The sequence below is a fragment of the Ranitomeya variabilis genome, chromosome 1 (assembly GCF_051348905.1).
Source record: "Ranitomeya variabilis isolate aRanVar5 chromosome 1, aRanVar5.hap1, whole genome shotgun sequence".
Lineage (NCBI taxonomy): Eukaryota > Metazoa > Chordata > Amphibia > Anura > Dendrobatidae > Ranitomeya > Ranitomeya variabilis.
Genome location: NC_135232.1, coordinates 69,779,824 through 69,795,246, shown reverse-complemented (window position 1 = coordinate 69,795,246; position 15,423 = coordinate 69,779,824). Strand labels below are relative to the sequence as shown.

General features: G+C 43.2%; 1 protein-coding gene across 2 annotated transcripts in view; it reads right to left on the bottom strand.

The window, feature by feature from the left end:
* The window catches only part of PLPP1 (phospholipid phosphatase 1), a 134,195-nt gene that overhangs the window by 72,028 nt on the left and 46,744 nt on the right, over positions 1 to 15,423 (bottom strand). The window contains exon 2 of one of the 2 annotated variants that reach the window (XM_077285037.1): positions 1,699 to 1,853. The exons of the other annotated variant lie outside the window; for it this stretch is intronic. Coding sequence (XP_077141152.1) covers positions 1,699 to 1,853 — 155 coding nt within the window. The remainder of the gene's footprint in view (positions 1 to 1,698; positions 1,854 to 15,423) is intronic. 2 annotated transcript variants of the gene reach the window in all.

Genomic DNA, 15,423 nt, shown 5'->3' with positions numbered 1-15,423 from the left:
ACATTTCAACTTATTATTTTTTCAACTTAAAAATGGGTTATCCAGGTTTAGAACAAACATGGCTGCTTTGTTCCATAAACATCACCATCCTTGCCCATAGGTCATATCTGGTATTGGAACCCAGCTGGACTGTTGGAGAACGGAGGAGAGATGCAAAGCTCCATACACCCAAGGTCACCGTTTCACCAAGAAGCCAAGTAGGTTTCTTTTTCAAATCCTGGATAATCCCTTTAAGCAGGCTTGAAAAAGACCCCACGTTGGTTGAAATGTAGTAACCTTTTTTTTTTTTGTCAGCTGCCGACTTCTTCTCACAATAAAAACTGCTGTAAGTCCATAGCGGAAAGTGTGTACATTTTGTAATGACAAGTTTAGTTGTCTTCTCCTTCTAGCCAAGACACAATGTGTCAGGAATCTAGTCTAGTGGGTGTAGGGTCAGCTCATCATGGGTCATCCAACTATTGTCTGGGGAAATTAATGGCTGGGCATGTATGTATTCATTGTATCCTGTGAATTTGAGCCATCCATCTCCTTATCTCCACTTCTGCACAATCTGTTTGGTTAATAGGGGCAAACGGCCTGAAGGTCCCATACACCTTAGATTAGAGTCCTCCAATCCTGAAGAAGTGGACAGTTCAGAGAAATCATCTGATGTGTATTGGGGTCTTCCAACGCTCCCCAGACAGATGACAGAATTAGAAGTTTGAAAACGCAACACTTATGATAATCCTTTTCCTCTACAGGTTTTGCTGCCACATTTGTAAGCAGCATACAGTCAGAAAAGAGATCAGACTCCAGCAGTGTCATGTACTGGGCTTCTTGCTGTAGTTTTGATAAAACATGGTGATTATCTGCTGCAGCTCTTCTCAGTGATGAGATCTGACTAGTCCATACGCTACTGATTGGCAGCCTTGTTTCTATGCAGTGTAGACACAGAAGGAGCTCGCCGGCCAACCAGAGACTGGTAGCCAAAGAACAAGAGCCATTATTACTAGAAGGGGCCCAAGATGGGAAACATCGTAATAGGATGGGGGAGGGCATTATTACAGAAAGGGACACAGGACAGAGGACATTAATTCAGGAATGTGGGCATTATTACCAGACGGGGCCAAAATGGGTGACATTATTACAGGAAGGGCCCAGGACAGGGATCATTATTACTAGAAGGGGCCCAAGATGGGAATCATTGTTATAGGATGGGGGAGGGTATTATTACAGAAAGGGACGGAAAACATTAATTCAGGAAGGTGGGCATTATTACCAGACGGGCCAAAATGGGTGACATTATTACAGGAAGGGCCAAGGATGGGGGACATTACTACATGGGGAGGTAAGCACGCATGTTTTTATAGGCTCTAGAACGCTGCAAGGGCCCATACGTCTGACCAACATGAAGAAGGGGGGCCAGATCAAAATTTTGTACTAGGGCCCACCGGACTGTCATGACACTGAGGCAGGCTATTGTAAGAATTCCATATATTAGGTTTCCAAACACTAACAATTCAGAACGAGGCAAGGGTCGGAAACTGGGTTAATATCAACCGAACTTAAATTATCAGGTTTTGAGTAGTTCGGTTTCAGGGTGCAACATCAAATAAAGTCATAGCCATCTCTAGGCCTCTTCAATAACGGTAACCTGATGGATTCTAGGACACTGTCTGGGTAAAGATGCCCCTATTGCCCACGGATTCGGCTACTTACAGAGCATATAGGCACAGTAAACCCTACGGTGTAGAGTACAGTGGAGGTGACGGTGCTGTCATGGAACGGATACTTGATGCTCTCGTCATTACAGTAAAAACCTCTTTGATACGGCTTTTTTGTGATCAACTTTAAAACGCCCAGAGGTAAGCCAGCTGTTGGGGGAAGGAAGAAAAAAGAAATATTAAAAGAATTCTGGTTCACCAGGGTGTGTCTGTTAGTAGATGAAATTGGGGGTTGTAGCGGTGCCAAGGAAGGAAAAATCATGCATAAAGTGACAGGACAGCCCAATTTATAAAGAAAAAAAATTCAAGGTACTGAAAAATAAAGCTTTTTGGGGGGTCGTTTTCTAATATTAAACTTGTGTAATGCTGGTAGGGGCCTGCCAACTGAGACCTTAATAAAAAGATACCTGTGCATGCACTGCTAGGACTTAGGGAAACCTACGTCTACAAAATTATCTCTTGAAAATTATTTGCTACTGATATTCGGAAGTGAATTAAAATTTAAAAAAAAAAAAAAAAAAAAAAAAAAAGGGGGACGCATATATATAGAAGTTCCCAAAAAATAATGTTATTCTCAGAATCAACTTGAAGATTCTAATAAGGGTTGACGTTTTTATTTTTGGAGGGGAGGAAGAGTTGGTAAATTATATTACTTGACTCAATGCCACCATAACTTGGATTCATATGTATAAAAAAAAAAAAAAACTTAAAAAAATAAAAAGCAGTTGCGCCCCTTAGAGTACGCTCATGCGAACGTTACAAGTTCTGGACCAGTCGCATAAACACATTGCAGATGCGACGGTGTCCGTGTGCAGCTCTGTATTGGCCACGGATAGTAGCACCGATCTGCAAAACGGACGGACTAGGGCATGCTGTGGTCCGTGTGAACGAGCAATTCCAACGGGATGAAAATACGCTCGCCTGATTGTACTCATACACAGATGCACGCTGCTCTGAAATAAAGGGAATTTGCTATCCTAAAGCAGAATGCAGACTGCTACAAGGACAGCCTATATGCCGCTGACAGATTCACAAGGCAGCTGCAGGTGACTGAAGAGACCATGAGCAAATCATGTTTTCCAATCAGACCACACGATCTGAAAAAAATTGTTTAATGCATAAACAATAAATAAATAAAATAATAAATAAATAATTATATAATTTATAATTATAATTTATAATTAATTATAATTTATTAAATAATAAATAAAATAAATAAATACCAGTAAAGAAAGTCTGACATTACTGAAATAAGATAGATAATAATATTTCCTTCTCTAAGAATTTAGACATCTTCATCATTCATGTAGAACTCTGCTAGTAAGTGCCCTTCCGTTGTATCTTGCTACATATGGGTACATTGTACTAGCACTTTAATTAGAATATTATTTTGGGCGATGGAAAAAATGTAACAGGATAAACCTTGAATTTTTTTTCCCTTCTGTGGACCATTTTATCTGGACAGACTGTCAGAAATAGGGAGAAAGGGGTGTTATCGGCGTCAGGGACAGGAATTGTAGTGAAACCACTAAGGACATGCAAAGCCAGAAAGTTATGCTCAGATAAACAGGAAATAAAATGAAGGAAACACGAAAACCCAAAGGGTGAAAACATCAGGAAGTTGTGTTTTAGAAAAAGGAATATGTAACACAAGGTACAAATAAGAATCCGGTAAATAATGACAGAAGAACGACCACATATTTTATAATAACTCGTGGTAAACCTTCATAGGCTACCAATTACAGTAGTGCATTAAAAAACAATGCTCACTTCCATGTCAATGGTAAACTTCCATATGGTATTTCCTATATTGTTACACAGCTGCTTTCGAAACTTCGAAACTTTGCAGGCTGCTTTTGGAAGAAAAAAAAAAGAAATTAATCTTCAACCTGCTGTTACAATTTCAGCAGCTCAGCAGCCAGGGACCGCCCCTGGGTGAGTATAATCTAACCTCTTTTTCTCATCTTTCAGGATACATCGGGGGCTTATCTACAGCATTACAGAATGCTGTAGCTAAGCCCCTGATGCTGGTGGGCTTAGCTCATCTTCGATTTTGGGGGTGACCGGTTCCCTTTAAGGTCTTTTACTTTTGGAGTAAAAGGATGGTAGTGGGGCGGTTAGCTCCCTCCAGCCGGGTCTTACAAGGGGCCCATGGCCACAGATTCCATTTAAAAACCCTGCAGCCAAGGGTTGGGTGTTTCAGTCTTGGTTTGCAAACTGCAGAGCAGGTGGCTCTGCAACATCCGGCTCGTGTGAAGTAACACAGAGCAAAAGGGAAGCAAAACCGCCTGGCACCCCTGAGTGTGACGGCGGTGCAGTCACCCACGGCAAAAGGTCTCGCATACAGACTGTCTTGACGCCCCAGCTGCTAACCTGAAGATACCATTTTGCTTTCCATTTGTGAGTTTCTTTGGACATTAAAGACATTTGACTTGAACTCGTGCGGACCCTGCCTATCTGTTGCACTGCACCAATCCAGCTGCACTACAGAACAGATAAACAGAATTAATGTCCAAAAATAATCCATTGTATAACTAATCTAAAAGAAAAGACGGACCCCAGTGAGGTCAGTCTCGTGTTTTTTTAGAATGGGAGGGCGGAGGGTTGTATATGCAGACTTCTTTATCCATTCTAAAAATGAACACATAACTGAACCCATATGAACCACAATAATAATAAAAGGGGTACCTCAACAGATAATTTTTGGACATTAATATAAATTGTCTATTCCACAAAACCAAACAAACAAACATGTACATGTGACCCTCGATATTATTTGGCTGATCTACTGACATACTAAGGCTATGTTCACTTGTTGCGTTTTTGCAGCATTTTTTACTGCAAATTAAAAAGCTGCCTTTTACAGTACCAGCAAAAGTAATAAGATTTCATAAATGTCACAGACATTTTTTCTGCAGTGATTCATAAATATACAGCATTAATTTTCACCATTCCCACCTCCCAAAAAATGCTGAAAAAACAAACAAAAAAAAAAAAAAAAAACCACTATGCATTTTTGCTCAACAAAACTACAGTAAATATGTACTTTAGACAAATGGCATGTAATTTGCACCAAAAAAAGCAGCAAATTCTGCTTTTTGTAAGCAGCTTCCTTACTGCTAAAGGAGGAGGTTTTGCATGCAGAAAAAAAAAAAAAAAAAAAGCTAAAAAAATGCAATATATGATCATACTCTAAGGGAATGTTCACACGTTGTGGATATGCTGATCATTATCCTGATTTGCTCGGCAGGATATTCACATTCTGTTTTACTGAAGCCTTCTCACACTGTGGGAAAAATCTTCCGATCTGTGCTGCCAAGTATAATCTACAGCATGACCGTTTTTTTCCTACAGATTTAACTCTTTGAATTGCTCACAATAAAAACTGCTGTAAATCCATAGTGGAAAATGTGTACATTTGGGCTGGCAAAGTACATTTTGTAATGACAAGTGTAGTTGTCTGCTCCTTCCAGCCGAGACACAATGTGTCAGGAATCTAGTCTAGTGGGTGTAGGGTCAGCTCATGGGTCACCCAATGATCACCTGGGGAAATTAACGGCTGGGCATGTATGTATTCATTGTATCCTGTGGATTAGAGCCGTCCATCTCCTTAACTCCACTTCTGCACAATCTGTTTGGTTAATAGGGGCAAACGGCCTGAAGGTCCCATACACCTTAGATTAGAGTCCTCCAATCCTGAAGAAGTGGACAGTTCAGAGAAATCATCTGATGTGTATTGGGGTCTTCCAACGCTCCCCAGACAGATGACAGAATTAGAAGGTTGACACTCAATACAGTCAGGATAGAGATCAGACTCCAGCAGTGTCATGTACTGGGCTCCTGTAGTTTTGATAAAACATGGTGTTTATCTGCTGCAGCTCTTCTCAGTGATGAGATCTGACTAGTCCATACGCTACTGATTGGCAGCCTTGTGTCTATGCACAGTGTAGTCACAGAAGGTGCCCGATGAAAGGTGCGGCCGGGTACACACTGATCGGGCTAGCTGATCTTCAGTATTTGAAACAGCAATTTTATTAAAACAATAGAAAGCAGCCTAGTAAGTGATACAGTGCTGGAATTAGCCACGCGGATTTGTTAACAAAACCTGAAACAAACCCTGATGCCAGAAAAGTGAATGAGAAACCTGAAGTGTCATGCACAATTGCGCACGTCGAGTATTTTTGACTTGCAGATTTGGTGCAGAAAATAATCTTGCAGCATGTCACTTCTCTGTGCGGTTTTTTTTTTGCGAGCGTTTTTCACCATTGAGTTCACTTGAGTCAACCAAAAACACAGGGCAAAAACAAAAAAAAAAAAAAACACTTTTTTTTGCAGAAATTATACAGAAATTTCTGCGTCCATTAACTCAACATGTGCACACAACCTCGGGGGTCTATGTCCCCACAGCCCTAAGATTATAAAGCGTGAACCTTATTGCAGATTCGTTTTAAAGCTGTTTACACTGGCGCTGTAGTAACCATTTATACCGTAAAGTTAATCAGGATCTGTCACATGATTGATGTCACCGGCACCCAGAAAACCCTATTAATTTAGTATAGGGATTGTCATGCACCGTTGTTTGAAGTCTACCTGGACGGCTGAGGAAGGCCCCAAACTGAGCCTCCGATGACAGCAGAAACTTTACCAAAACATCTTCTTCCTTTAGTCTAGGGCTACACAGCGACTCCGGCTGCGACAGGTGTCACACGACAAAAGATCAGGGGGACGCCCTACACTGAAGCACAATAGAGATGAACCTGAAGTCACAAAAAAAAAAAAAAAAAAATCCGTCAAGGTCTGACTTATTGTGACTTTCTTGTCCTAGTACTCTCGGAACTGCATTGTGACCCCTTCCACATGTATTGCGCTGCCTTGTAGCCGCAGAAACGAACGAACCTGTGTCGCAAGTCATGTTATAGCCCAGACTTAACATGGGTGTCGAGAAGAGCATTGTAGACGCCATAGCCTGGGATACAGAGTAATGTTTTTATCCAAACTGAACTGGCTTTTAGCGGAGGGCAGATATGGCGCCAACTACGTCCGGGTCAGATTTTTGTAATAAATACTTTTCTCAAGATAACAAATCATCTAAAAAGTAAACAGAAAAGAAAGCCAAAATTGTCCTGCAATAAACGCCATTTTTCTTTTCCTTTACGTGTAGTTTAAACATCCACAATCTCCAATCCTTAGAAAACGTTATTGGCGTGAAGCTTCAGTTCACCACCGGTATGTCTACTGTATATTTGTCTCCCAGACGCCAATGGCAACACGATCGCTTGGTCTGTGCAGCCATGGTGTTATTATCAATCCTGATATTCACCAGACTTTGTGCAATAAACAGTACAAGGCATGGCGCCGGCTTCGTGCCACGGAGGCATCGCTGATACATGACATTCTGAAACATTTCCCCTGATGATCATTAACACCACACCGCCGACAGCGCGGAAAGGCAGAACATGTCCAGGATACATGAGAAACACTGAGGACATTTCTGTCAGCTACTGTATAACAGGCCTTTCTCAGCAGAGCTAATATTTAGAAGAAGCAATGTGCCGGGAAGCACTTGGGAAAATGGCCATAAATTACATGCGCTGTACCACTAACTCTACCATGCAAGACACACAAGCACAGGAGTCAATGCAACTTATTACTAACTTGTTTGTTTCGAAAGCCTACTCAAATGAAAAAACCTACCTTACTTTTCTTCACAATAAACAATACATTTGTAGGCGCTACAGACACAGAACTCCAAAGCCTCTGCTTTATACTGCACAGCTTGACAGTTAGCTGAAAATGTAATAGCACCCTGCAGTCACCACTAGGGGGAGCTCACCGAAGACAACTCTAACGTGGAGCTGTATAAATGCGCCTTCAGCATGGCCCCATTAGAACTAGGACAGGAAATAACGGTGCAACATGAGTGCATTTAAAGGGAACCTGTCACCAAGTTTGGCCAATAAGAGATATGGCCAGAGGTGTCAAACTGCATTCCTCGAGGGCCGCCAACAGGTCATGTTTTCAGGATTTCCTTGTATTGCACAGGTGATAATTTAATCACCTGCACAGAATGATTCCAGCACCTTGTGGAATGCTAAGGAAATCCTGAAAACATGACCTGTTGGCGGCCCTCGAGGAATGCAGTTTGACACCTCTGGATATGGCCATCATCTTTCAGGGCATTCTATAATGCTGTATCTCTACCCCCAGCCCTATCTGCAAAAGAAGAAAAACAACTTATTATACCCACCTGCAGGGCGGTCCGGTCCGATGCCTCCCTTCTTCTTGTGATGCCACCCTCCTGCTTGCTTCATGTGGATGACAAGTCTCCTCAGCACCACGCTTCTGCGCATGCGTACTTCTCTGCCCTGTCGAGGGCAGAGCAAAGTACTGCAGTGTGCAGGTGCTGGGAAAGGTCAAAGAGCCCCGGCGCACACGGCACTACAGTACTTTGCTCTTCCCTCGACAGGGCAGTGATGTACGCCTGCCCAGGAGCGCTGTTCTGAGGAGACTGGATGACGAAGGGACGCATCATCCACACGAAGCAAGCAGGAGGACGGGGATTGTAAAAAGATGGGAGGCGCCGGACTAAGAAGAGTGACGCCCATCGGACCGCACCAAGTTATTTTTCTTCTCTTGCAGGTCGGGTTGGGTGCAGATATACAGCATTATAGAATGCTATAGATAAGCCCTGAAAGGTGATGGCCGTATCTTATATCGGCCAAGACTGCTGACAGGTTCACATTAAAGATGGGTTTTGTTGCTTAAAGGGAATCGGTCAGGTCTTCCAGTGCTTTTACATCACTACCATTACATTTTAGAACCTTATTCCTGCATTAAATAATGCTTTTACATTCCATACAGAAGTAAACAGTATACGGTAATTGTGCAAAATCAAGTTTTACAGCGCTGCTCGGATATGCACGTTATGCAAGACTAGTCCGGGGAAAGTCCTCCTCACACAGATTAGTCTGGCTTCAGTTACTGCAATGACGCCCCTCTGGGTGTGCCTGACCATCTCAGCGCTGCTCTCGGCTTCTCCTTAGGCTACTTTCACACTAGCGTCGTGCACTGCACGTCGCTATGCGACGTTGCGGCGCACCGACGCTAGCTGTGAATGCGCCGCACAACGGGGGCAGCGGATGCAGTTTTCCAACGCATCCGCTGCCCCATTGTGAGGTGCGGGGAGGCGGGGGCGGAGTTCCAGCCGCGCATGCGCGGTCGGAAATGCTGCAGACGACGCACCAAAAAAACGTTACAAGCAACGTTTTTTGGTGGCGACGGTCCGACGCAACCGTCGCTAATAAAAGTCTATGGAGAAAAAATGCATCCTGCAAGCACTGCACGTGCAGTGCACGACGCTAGTGTGAAAGTAGCCTTAGTCCTGTGAATCCAGGGCAAGCGCAGAGCATCGCAGCAGTTCATGAGTTTTCAGACAAAGTCGAACCCAGTCTTTATTTTCATCTAACACTTTTTACTACTTTTTAGACCAAAAAGTTGACCGGTTTCAAAAGGGCACAAGGGCTGAGCAAGTCACAAATGATGAGTCAAGTGAAAACATATGGAGACCCTAAAATCTGCCCACAATGGCGAACGGCGAAGAAAGGAAAGGAAAGGAAAGGAAAGGAAAGGAAAGGAAAGGAAAGGAAAGGAAAGGAAAGGAAAGGAAAGGAAAGGAAAGAAAAAAGTGAACACAAAAGGCTATATTAAAAAAAAAGAAAAAAAAAAAAAAAGCGACAATTTCAGCACAAATGAAAAAGTGAAACATACCAAACTGGAAATAAAAGCAAAATGGAGATAGGGAACTGGAATAATTAATTGGGTACAACCCCATCATTGACCTTCTTCAGGCAGGCACACTGTACAACTGTTACAATCGCCTGTTTCCTACAGATACATTTCCCTGTAGCTTCCCTGTTGGTCGGGATAAATGCAGGTCATCAGCTGTTCCCTCCCCATCTGCAAACATCTATAAATGACAATGTATACTTTGTAAATATGACAACACAAATAAAAGGAGTCTGAAATTCCACCTTACTGCACTCTATTGGCAGATCACTTTTTTTTTTTCTTTTTTTTTTTTTTTTTTTTATTGGAGTCAAAGTGGTTCTACAAATTAGACAGAAGGAGGTTGTTTGTTGAATAAGGGACCAATAAGGGTATGTGTCCACGTTCAGATTTGCTTCAGGCTTTGGTCAGGATTTTATGCAGGTAAAATCCTGACCAAAAATGCACCTGAGGTCACTGGCAGGTCACCTGCGGTGTTCCTGCGTGTTTTGCTCATTGTAGCAACATGCTGCGTTCTGAAAAAACGCAACGCATGTACGTTTTTGCGGGAAAAACGCATGCGTTTTTTAATGCACAGTGGAGACGGGATTTCATTAAATCCCCTCCACTATGCTGCAACATCTGGACGCTGCGTTTTTGACGCTGCGGCTCAACGCTGCATCAAAAACGCAGCGTTTCCTGAACGTGGGCACATACCCTAAGTGAAGGATCGTTACCCTGAGGCAACCAAACACCTTTTAGTCTATACTGGATACTGGTGGCAACAAGAGATAAGCAAAGATTCACTCGAGCCGACATGAAGAACCAATGTGAAAGTCAGCCCAGGGTCCTGTAAAAGGTCCTCAGCCAGCACTTGAATTCCGGCTTTATTATTAATATATATATATATATATATATATATATATATATATATATATATATATATATATATATATATATATATATATATATATATATATATCTCCATTGATTACATGGTGCTGTACATGAGAGGGGGTTACATACAAGTTACAGATATCACTTACAGTAAGCAAACTAACTTTGATACACTGATACTGAGGGGCGAGGACCCTGCCCTTGCGGGCTTACATTCCACAGGATGGTGGGGAAGGAGACAGTAGGTCGAGGGATGCAGGAGCTCCGGTGTTGGTGAGGCAGTAGCATCGGTAGTGGTGAGTAGACAGCGAGGTCAGTGCAGGCTGTAGGCTTTCCTGAAGAGGTGGGTTTTCAGGTTCCATCTGAAGGATCTGAATGTGGTTGATAGACGTGTTGGGGCAAAGAATTCCAGAGGATGGGGGATATTCAGGAGAAGTCTTGGAGGCGGTTGGGTGAGGAGAAAATAAGTGTGGAGGAGAGAAGGAGGTCTTGGGAGGACCGGAGATTACGTGAGAGAAGATATCGGGATGGCATGATGGGCACCTCTGGTGGTTATGAGGCCCCAGAACGTCACACTGTGGATATCACAGGAAATTTGTTAACGACAGAAGTGCCCAGGGTGCTGGCATTCAAGAGTTAGACTAGGTCAGCAAGTACAACTGATCACTGGGAGGTGGTGCGCAGGACCTTCACTGAGCCGGCTGTCAGTATGCTCAGATGGCCAACTACCTGTCTGGGGGAACGGCAAAATGCAGCAGCCGGGGAAACACTTTGGACAGCCACATCAGGCATCCCAACTAAACTGCGCTCTGGGCAAATGCCCCACCTGCCCACACCCTTTAGAAACCACTCTCGACTAGGAAGTTTACCCCACCCTGGTCCAGCCACTACAGAGTACAAATGTCGACACCAGATAAGGGTTCTACCAAAGTTCTCGCATTACTCCTGTGGCTACAGTTGATCTAGTTGGCCATACATGTTCAATGACACCATGTGTAGGACAAATTATCTCTTGGGAAACTTTCTGGGAATGTTCCTTTAGAAAAAGCACTTTCGTAGAGTGACAAAATAATTAAAAAAAAAAAATTTTTAAAAGCACAGCCGATTTCATTCCAGATCATGATCGTTAAAATAAGAATTCGATAATACATTTCAGCCAACAATTATCTTGGCCAAACTTGATCATTTTAATTCACGTTTGACTATTATGTAAGGCCACCCAGTGTCATGTAGACTTGGCTCAGACCAGAGTCAGGAATTCCCTTTGCTTTATAAGAACACAAAAAGGAAACCATGCAGTCACGAGACAGATACAAGCAGGTAGATTCTTTGTGCACGTTAGGTCTTAAGCTTGTGGTTTACTAAACAGATTTTCATTTTCCAGTCCCAGATGTGTGGGTTTGGTGCACGAGTACGAGCAGTCCCAGCTCCATGTACTGCAAGGGAGGAAGCTGCCAAATTCAGATTTTGACAAATGATCATCGGCTTCTAGAGCCGACGTGCAAAGTCCAGAGGACTTGGATGCAGTATGAGATGCTTAACGATAAAAGACAAATGTGTCACGGAGTGCTAACCAATATGGCCACCATTGCAGCTACCACATAAATAACATAGGGTCATAAGTTGTGTGTCAAAGCCGAAAACCATACTTTTGGGAGTGTTTTTCCTACTAGAATTAAATCTGCTTTTGGCAAATATGCATTGCTGATATGGATTGATGAATAGCACTACTTATGAGATCCAGTGATTGGGGCAGGTTATTCAAATAGGGTTTCCAGCAGATCACCACATCTTTCAGGGGATGTTTGCCTTTCTCCACGGTACACACATTGGATTGCCAGAACTATGGGATGGATGGGGAATTTCCTAGTGGTTTTTTTTTTGTTTAGTTTTTTTTACAGTGAATCAGGATAGATTGTAGAGTACTACGATCTAGCACAGGCCAAGAAGCCATAGATGATCATTGTATATACGCCAGTAGGAGAAGGATGTTCTCCTGTCAGTGCAGCAGGCAGACAGCTGCCCGCAGAGGGTAAAGTGGTAATAAAACACTGGAATGAGCGCAAACAACCTGCAACATCAAAATATGGAATCAAGCGAGAAGAAATGGGATCAAATAAACAGTTCTCCGATACATTATGTAATAATTTTTTAACACATGTTTTAATGGTCATGTCTGTCTGTCTTAGTCTGAGAGTGGGGGTTCTCAAATCCTCAAAGGGCATGGTTTCTGGAGCCAATTTTTAAAGGGTTATTCTCACCCTCCTAAACATTTAAAATTGTGACGTGCGTGTTAAAAACAAGCAAAGTTACCAAATATTTGTTATTGAAATTACTTTCAATTAACAAATAGAAAGGAATTTTATTACTTACTGCTCGTCTCCTAAGCAAGGAGCACAGCGCTTAGAATCATTTGGGTGAAACTGGCTGCAACGTTGGAGGCTGCTTGCAGCATCGGCGAGCGCAGTGTGACAATGCTGCAGGTCTGAACAGTCAATCAAGCGGGAACACACCGCATTCCTGGCCACTTGTCCCTTAACGGGATTGTCTCAAGTTAAAAGGGGAGCACCCACTCACCTGCCCCCACCGATGTTACGCTGGCCCCAATTATGCAGGTACGCAGACTTAGCTTTGCCTCCGCAGCACTGTCGGGGTACTGAAAAATCGATGAACTAAGTCAGCTTCACAGCAGCACTTGCAAGCTCTATAGGAAAGAGCTTGTAAGTGGTGATGAGCGAGTGTACTCGTTGCTTGGGTTTTCCCCAGCACGCTCGGGTGACCTCCGAGTATTTATGACTGCTCGAAGATTTAGTTTTCATCGCAGCAGCTGAATGATTTACAGCTACTAGCCAGGCTGAGTACATGTGGGGATTCCCTAGCAACCAGGCAACCCCCACATGTACTCAGCCTGGCTAATAGCTGTAAATCATTCAGCTGCCACGATGAAAACTAAATCTCCGAGCACTAAAAAAATACTCGGAGGTCACCCGAGCGTGCTCTGGAAAACCCGAGCAACAAGTACACTCGCTCATCACTACTTGTAAGCACTACAAGCCTTGCCTCAGACTGCCAAGGTGACATTTGAATACATGCAGTCAATACAAATAGCATACTTGTGGTTGCATGTTCGCCTGCTCCTGGCGCCGCCACAAAGAATCCTGACAGTGCGCAGTGTGCGAGTTGTCAGAATTCACACGTCTGCAGTCACAGAGTGACTGCAAACTTGAGCCCTGAACCTGGACAACCCCTTTAAGGTTTTGTAGCTTCTTGAAATTGACAAGTTTTATAAGAATACCTCTTTAACAGTATATAATAATTGTTTAAGTATTTGACAAAGCCAAACTAAAAGAACCCTCTTAAGGAACCACAAAGTAAAACTAGAGTTACCGGATTCTCAAGTTATGCTTCATATAAGATGTCATAAGATCAGAGCATTGTGGAGAGATCACCGACACCCCATTCAAAAATTCAGCAACAGCTGCTTTCTAGCAAAGCTTAAAATTAGCAGCCAACAATCTTGTGATCTGCAATGTGATATAAGCTAAGTGATAGCTTCTCCGCACCGATGGGATTTACCAGAAATGAGAAACTGGAATACAATTATGCTACAGCTGTCACATGACAAATCACAATCGGCATCTCGGGGGATTTCAGAAGAGAAGTGGGAATATTTAAAGTAAACAGGTCACATACAAAAATGCAATGTTCTGGCAGATACCGTGTAAATCTGCAAGTAAATAGGGATTTAATTATGCCTGACTGCTTTGAAGTGCAGCTACAGGTAGAAAATGGTGTTATATATTCTCCCTGCAGCCACTTGCTTCCAGTCATCGGGGCGGTGCAGGGGCTATAAAAAAAACCTCTAAGGCTACTTTCACACTTGCGTCAGTACGTGGCCGTCACAATGCGTCGGCGCGACGTACGTTGTGAAAATTCGGCACAACGTGGGCAGCGGATGCAGTTTTTCAACGCATCCGCTGCCCATTCTAAGTCCCGGGGCAGAGTTCCGGCCGCGCATGCACGGTAGGAAATGGCGGATGCGACGTATGAAAAAACGTTACATTGAACGTTTTTCGTGACGACGGTCCGCCAAAACACGACGCATCCAGTGCACGACGGACGCGACGTATGGCCATACGTCGCGATCCGTCGGCAATACAAGTCTAAGGGCAAAAAACGCATCCTGCGGGCACATTTGCAACAACGCATTGCGACGGATCTAAAACGACGCAAGTGTGAAAGAGGCCTAACTATACAGCAAGTGTGCTGTAATCACTACCTGGCACAGTTAGACATCCTGCTCCGCAGCACATGTGCACAGCAGCCTATTAAATTGCCAGCGAGTAGGACCATATTAACATGCTCACTGTTAAGTGATTCTTACAGCCCCCTGCACCGCCCCCAATGACTGGAAGAGAGCGGGTAATGGGAGAATATTTTTTTTCCTGTAGCCTCCAGTGATTGGGCTAATCGGGATTTAAACACCATTTACCTGCAGATTACCCCTACATCTGAGAGTAAGTAGAGTTTTCTTGAAGTTGACTTTTAGCAAAAAATCTCTTAGGACTGCTGTAGAAAACTAAGCGCTGTGCTTGGCCATCTCCCATAGATGAAATATGTAGTTAAGCATTGGCCACCGGATGAGCTAATAAATGAAAAGAATTTAAAAAAAACCTGTACAAAATACTGTCCTTTTGAAGCTTAATTCTGTCTTCATAAACAGTTTTACAGTTGGCACATGATTATAGAGGACCGGGCTCTCACCATATTATTTATCCCCCCTCCACCTGTTGTAAATGCCGTTGTTCTAACGAATTCTCCATGGTTTCTGTTTTGTTCCTGCATCTCTCCATTCCTGGTAGAAAAATCTAGACTTGAGAGGTAATCGAGTGTGGTCAGCCACATTATGCGGGAGTACTTATGACCACACCCAGTTGGATAAAAAGACTAGATTTAAATACATGGCGGCCATATTTCAGAAAAGAGGAGGTGTGAAAACAAAAAAAAAACAAAAACGAACATTAACAGCGCAAAAATCAGGAGAAAATGGTATTTACAC